General features: G+C 30.5%; 1 protein-coding gene across 1 annotated transcript; it reads right to left on the bottom strand.

Annotated features, from left to right (window-relative positions):
* Positions 1–5,593: 5,593 nt before the first annotated feature.
* Positions 5,594–6,016, bottom strand: LOC139869216 (E3 ubiquitin-protein ligase MBR2-like). Its single transcript, XM_071857535.1, has one exon. The coding sequence runs from the start codon at positions 6,014–6,016 to the stop codon at positions 5,594–5,596; it is 423 nt and encodes a 140-aa protein (XP_071713636.1).
* Positions 6,017–7,511: the final 1,495 nt, after the last annotated feature.

The following is a 7,511-nucleotide window of genomic DNA, read 5'->3' as shown; positions in this document are numbered from 1 at the left end:
TAGATATTTTTGGTCCGTTGCGTCGGGCGTTTCTTCTTGGCTCAGGTCCCGGTTCCGGATTTTCGGACGTCCTCGCGTATTATTTTATATCGTGTACTTTGCGTCTTGTAACTTGTACTCTTGTCATTTTGAGACGTTCCTCATCAATATTTTGAACCTTTTTGATTGTATCTTGTACTTTTTAGCTCTTTGGACCTTTTTGTCTTCAATTTGTCGAATCTGCTTTTTGTCTTCACCTTTTATTATTTAAACGAATATCACTTGTAAATAGAACAATTGCAACTAAAAGCTTGTCTTTCTTGAGGAATAATGCTATGAAATATATGTTCGTTTTTAGCATTATCAATCCTCTATATTTCTGAAGATATTTTCATAACGATTCTTGTCCACAATTAAGTATCTCTTTGCAATATCTTTATAAAGGAAACTATTTTAGTTTCTATATTCAGTAAAATTCAAGTTTAAATTATAAATGTTTTGAAGAAATGTTGGAAATTGAAGCATGAGTTAGTATAATATAATGACGTCAGGCCAACGTGATTATATTACAGTAAGTCATGCTAAATTTTTAATGGAAGATGATGATTCATAGACTTTATAATCATTATTTGCCATGTTACACGATTCTTACATTCTACTTCATCTCTGAACATATCAAGAACATATATTCTTGATAGTTCTATCCTCAGTAATTCTGGTAATTTACCAAATCAAATCGTGATATTACGCTTAGAACATTAGGTTCATTCGAAACTTCATACCTACAAATTCTGGACCATTACTCGCTTAACTTAGAGTCGAGAGCAGAATAAAAAGGTAAAGAGCTCCGACATATAAGGGAAAATACAAAGCCCGACAACAACACGGAAATTACAAATCGTGTATATCAATGCGTATAGCAACATAAAGACACGGGAGAATTAAAAACACTATAACTCCAAGAGCATAGTAGAAGTAAACAGATTCCTCTGGTGGTAAAAGAAAAAGAAGCATGACTGCATATATGGTCAATATAATAACAAATATCAATACGGGATTGAGCATATTAACAAATCTTTTGGAAGTATGAATCTAGGAAGAAAGTATAGAAGTGGTGAAGATAATGAAACGGAATAAGCTAATTTATAGCAAAATTTCCAAACACAGCAATCGAGGCAATTCATCGCATTTAATCAAAGAAATCCCAAAATTCCGTAAATACCGGATAATCAAATCTTATAGATTACGAAGATTTCCTTTAATCCCTTGAATTCCAGAAATCGATCGTGACTACGTCAAAAGTCAAGGCGAACATTTAATTTACTTATTCACTCTTTTACGATAGCTTCGTTTATACTCTTTCTATAATCGAATCGTTCTATCCATATTATTCAATAGTGATAAAACTTTATTCTTCAACTTATATTCATCATTACAATATTCTTGTTGTAAACAATGATGATCTCTATCAAACTTCATGACTATAATTTTCATGAACTACTCTCTGTTTTGTCTACCCTAACATTGTGGCATAAACGCTCAAGGTTTAAATGAGCTCGATATTATTCATAACACATTTTATATATCCAATTTACTGAAATGACTTGTATAACATCATCATTTTGAATGATCTCCGCATTAATAATAAAATGCACTTCGTAGAAGAACTTGTAGAAATTATGGTATGTATGATTTTAATTCTTGAAACAGAACAATATTCTATCCGTTGGAATTCACGCAAGGCCCCGAGCATACCTGGGAACGTGAAAACCAAATAAAACGTAAATATCCTCGTCTATGTACGAACAACACCGATTAATGGCAACAACTAAATTTCGGGACGAAATTTCTTTTAACGGGTAGGTACTATAACAACCCTCATATTTCCATACCTGAATTGACTAATTTGACTATAGGATTGTTATCCATACGTAATATATAATTAAATTCGACGTTGATCAAATATTTATTTTTAGTTGACACGTTCTGTTAACTAAAGTTTACACTAATTATATAAAATAACTTTAGTTAATATTAATGCGTATTATATTTAAAACTATATGTAACATAATTATTAATTAAATGATAAGTTATTTTAATCATTATATATATTTTTAGCTTATAAAAAAAATAAAAAATAAAAAGAAATAAGATTTTTTTTAATAAATTAAATAATGAGCCCATGAATTTTGACTAAATATTTTCAAAAACAAAAACTTATTAAAAACATTTTTAACATGTTTTTATTATTTTATCAAAATTGGCACCTTTATTTTATTATTTTTTTTTTCTTTTCACCAACTATTTTTTACCTATAAATACATGGCTCCTCATTCATTTTTTCTTGCCAAACACAAAAACTTAAGTTATTCTCTCAAAACCTTGAAGAAAATTTGAGGTACTTTCTATTTTTATTAATTTTTTTCAATATTGTCATTTATATTTATATTTATATTTATTGTATATTCTTTGTAAAATTAGAAATTAATTATGTTTATATGTTATAATTATTATTATAAGTGTTATGATGCATAAAAATAATTTTGATAATTTATGGAATATTATTTATAATTAAATACGAATTATGTAGTGTTTAAACGTAAAAATAATGTAAAATTCGTAATAAATACTTTTAACCAAAAATAAAATATATATAATTTTTTTCTGAGTTTTTAAAACTTATATAGATCTGAAAAAATTATAAAAATAATTACTTGGGTCGAATTGGTATTTATTATATAATTAAACTCTATTATTATGTAATTCGAAGGTAAATTAAGAATAAATATAAAATATTAAAAAAATATTTTTTAAATATTTTTCTACAGGTTATTAGACTGATAGAAACTTATAAAAATTATAAAAATAATTATTTGGGTTTATTTAGTAATTATGTAGAATTAAAATTATTTTGTGAATACATTAAGGGTAAAAACAAAAATAAATACAAAAATATAATAAAAACGTTTTCTTAAATTTTTCTACTAATCTATATGATTAACTAAGACTATAAAAATTATGTATGTAATTTTTAGATATTTAATTTATTATTTAGACATTTTTGAATAATGTTCGATTAATAAAACACTATTATTTTTGAAGTAATTTAGGTATTTATTTAAAGGTAATTATATTTAATATATATAAGACATACTAAGGTATAATAACTAAATATTAAATAAAACTTAGGTTATATTATCACATATATAATTATTAAGTACATTAATAATCCGTTGTGTGTATACACCTAAAGTGAAGGTTAATCAAAGATAATGTATAATTCATGTGAACTTCATCGCTACTCACGGTCGTAAGTGAATGATGTCTAGGTTGCCATTTATGGGTAAGCTTGTGGATCTCGAATGCCATGACTTAGATTCTGGTCAAGAATCCTGGGCCCCCGGTTACATCTGGTCATTCCTGACTTATTTGATAGCAACGAAGTTTGAGTAAAGTTATACAACGTCTTGCTAAAGATTAACCCGAACTTTCTAAAATTGGAAAATTACTATAAGTGGAAACTTTCCATAAATAGTAACCTTCTGAAAATGGAAATTCTTTAGTGAACCATTACTATCAATATAGTACTATATACTATTGTCTGTTAGGCAATGTCTGATCATACGTTCTATCTCTAGGTTGAGATCTCGGTCACGTCCTTCCGTTCAATTCTTTCGTGTGCTACTAAGGTGAACTTCATAGCCCCACTTTTTACTGTTTCATAACTGTTTTATAACTTTTGGGGTGAGACACATGCTTGCTTTATAACTGTTTTACGCTTAGACACAAGTACTAAATTGTTAACTATGCTGTCATGCTTTGATTCATGCTAAATCCCGACTGTAATATCGTTAATTGCTACATTTAAATGCAAACTTAATTATTGTGAGTAGGCCTATTGAGAGTAACGTCTCTAACCATTCGACCGTTGGTCTTTGGTTACATAATAATGATTCCACGACACTGACAGTACAAGGTGTCATAGGGTAAACTTGTTTAGTAGCGATATTACAAAATGCAGCAACACTTTTAGATTGATATTTCTATATCAATCAACTTTAAACTAAATCTTGTGGTCTAAAACTTTGGATATTATTTATAAACCTATGAATTTCACTCAACCTTTTTGGTTGACACTTTAAGCGTGTTTTGTCTCAGGTGATGATTGAGCTAGCTGCTACTTGCTACTAGATGATTGATGTATGCTTTGCTACTTGCATGGAGTCCATCATTCATATTTATCATTTTGTTTAAGACATTTTCCATTTACTGTACTCTTATGATGTAAAACTTTGAATAATGCTTCCGCTGTTTATTTAATAAATAAAACGTCTCATTTAGAGTCGTTCTCGCTTATACAACTGTGTTATGATATGATTGGTCACAATTACCCCTGGTCTATTTTGGGGGTGTGACACTATGTCTAATATCCATTAACAGTTATTACATATAATTTCGGTGCCTAATGGTTAAGAGAATATTGCAACTCTGAATATTTAGCGTCATGCGTCATTTAGAGGTCAGAAACAAACTCGTTGAATATCATTTAGATTGAGTGTTGAACTATTCAATTAAGAGGTAATGAAATACACCTAAGTGGACCAATGTCTACCCCTATTGAGTTGGTAACCAAAACTGCATGTGGTCCACGAGCTAGAGTGCGTGTGGTCCTATGGAAGTTGCACCAGCAAGAAACATCTCTGAGTCTGCCTTAACCAGGTTGCAGTTCTTCAGGTACCTCTTGATCGGGCGTGGTGTTCAAGCTATCCCAGTAACAAACCAGTATGCTCGAAGCCCTCCTTATGGACCTTGATTAATCATGCTATGTATCATTGGACCACAACTCCCCAAAGCACTAGTGTTAAATGAAAATGGTTGTCTTTATAAATTTATGGGTCTATATTTTCTTGTACATCTAGAAGCACTGGTGGTGTCTTGCCTTGCCAAAGGTCGTCTGGCAGATATGTATATGTGGTTAGAAAGTTAATATTGACAATCAAATTTAATCAACGATCACTCTTCAACACTATATATAGTGATTAACACAATTTGTTATACAGGCAATTGCAATACAAATGAAAATTAGAATATCGAGTTTAAATTAATTGGATTTAGATGAACTTACTCTCCTTAATTAAATGGTTATGATTGTTTTGAATCATTTAGCATTTAGTGTGTTTGTTTGTGACAACCGAATCACAAATGATGCTGAATGACAGAAAACTGTGTGTTTAACCATTTAGAGTTAAAATATGCTCTTAGCCATGACATACAACTTTTAATATCAATCTTAAAATATATACATATATACAAAACAATTTTTAAACAATTATATTCTTGTATTTGTTAATGTACATATATAGAGTTCATTCATAATAATTATCAAGCAAGTTATTATTATTCAAAATCAAGTTTGAATAATTCAGATTTTAAACTGTTCAACACTTAATCATTCAGTTTTATAACATATAACCGTAGCTAGAATACATATGAATAACTGATCAAGTTTCAATCCTTTTCTGGAACAAAAGTAAACATACATTGCGCACAAATATATGCCTGCAATAATCAAGACCTCACTGATTAAAACGCGTACAACGACAATCAAATTACGCTACACCGTCAATGCAGTAGCCCTGCATAAAGGGAAAACATTGTTACACAACAACCAACCCTTAATACATTCAACATGAAACTGATGCCCACATTCTACAACCCCAACCATCTCATTTTCTTTGTAGTCACCCAAACAAATCGCGCAAATATCCATTTCATCGCCTTCACAACCTCCATCAACGTTTCTCTTCATTACGCATAAATGCTCTGAAATTTGTTCTTTCGATAGTGTTTGTGTAGTAGAAACAACCGTTTCAGAAGGAAATCCATCTTCTTCCCGATAAGTTGGTAAAAAATGAGTAAGAAGACGAGGTCTGTTATTTGATATTCGATGTCCGTTATTAATACGAATCATCCGTAAACTATATGGTAAATTTTCATTCCTCTCTAATTCGTTCATAGAGGGATGATATTCAGACATTGTATATGTTGTGTTCTGGCTGACGTCAGATCGATGACGTGATGATATGAAGAAACAGAATATCGATCAAATTGATCACTTTGAAGAACAAGTTTTAACCAAGAGATTTTACTTGGAGAGTTGATAAGAAAACAATGAAAACTGTATATTTTTATGATACTTGTTGTAATTGTAATAGGGAGTATATTTTTATTTTCTAAAATAAGTTAATACAGATAAACTCGCATTTATTACACACTAAATTCTCAGCCTTTTTATCTTATTTGGATAAACTTTAAATATATTCTCCCATATTTACTATCTTTGTTACGTATTTATTACTATTTTATTACTTTATGTGTTAGGGAGATGATATATCCACATCTACTTTTACTTTTTCCACCATCAGTCTTTTTCCTCAAAATATCCCTCAATAATATTTAACAGAAAATTTGTATAAGTTATCATTAAAGGGTATTTTTGAACATTCAAGTGGAAGGAGTAAAAGTGGTGGTGGATATATCATCTCTCTGGGTGTTAAAGCATTTAATCACAAATACACTATTCCTCTTAAATATATATTTGAAAGATATCATCAATAAGAATTTATTGCTCTTTTTTTTTTTGAAACCAGAAATTAAATTATACTGTAATAGATAACAATAATTAGTAGTTATTGGCATTGAATACTCTCATTTACCACGCACGCACCAGGGGCGAAAATTAGAAGGGACAGGGGGCAACCGCGCCCCAGTGAATTTTCAACTTTTAGTGCAAAAATTTTGGATTTTTCGATTATGTCCCCGGTGGAATATTTTTTTTGCCCCAAAGTCTTCATATTTTGTCCAAAAACGTGCACATTTTGTCCCAAAACCTTCATATTTTGCCAAAAACTCTCAAATTTTGCCCAAAAACCTTCATATTTTGGCCAAAAAAGTTGCTACGTTTTCAAAAGAAATTTCGCCCCCGGTAAAAAAAATTCATGCTTCCGCTACTGGCACGCGCTTTCGGGCAAGAAACCCGAATACATAGAGTAGATCCATTGATCTATTTGACCAAACTATCGTGCCTACTAACTAATACCAATACATATGTAACTCATAACAATGAACAATTACCACTCTATTGAAAATTATTTCTGAACTTACAATTGAAAAATCACTAAACACATGTCGCTACTTAAATCGGTAAAACGTCTTTGAATGCCTGAAAACAACCAAGAAACGATTGTACTCAAACTGTAACAGTCAACGCAAACCGCAATCAAACTCGAACAAGGAGTCACTTAACTATAACTGAAAATTCATAACGTCGCATGTACAGAGTCGTGAAAATCCATCAGATACCAACTCAAAGATTGAACCTGGCCAAAACTTGATTGACGTCATCGAGTTTGAAACTAGCAAATGATATTGGAGAAGTTTCCTTGAAACTCACGAGCCACAACAAAAAAAAATAGCCATAGCACAACGAAAAATCAAACCCAAAACACAAGTAGTGCCCAAGAGGAAGAGCG

This window comes from Rutidosis leptorrhynchoides, chromosome 9 (assembly GCF_046630445.1).
Source record: "Rutidosis leptorrhynchoides isolate AG116_Rl617_1_P2 chromosome 9, CSIRO_AGI_Rlap_v1, whole genome shotgun sequence".
Classification (NCBI taxonomy): domain Eukaryota; kingdom Viridiplantae; phylum Streptophyta; class Magnoliopsida; order Asterales; family Asteraceae; genus Rutidosis; species Rutidosis leptorrhynchoides.
Note: the sequence above shows the minus strand (reverse complement) of the source record. Positions and strands in the feature narration are given on the sequence as shown.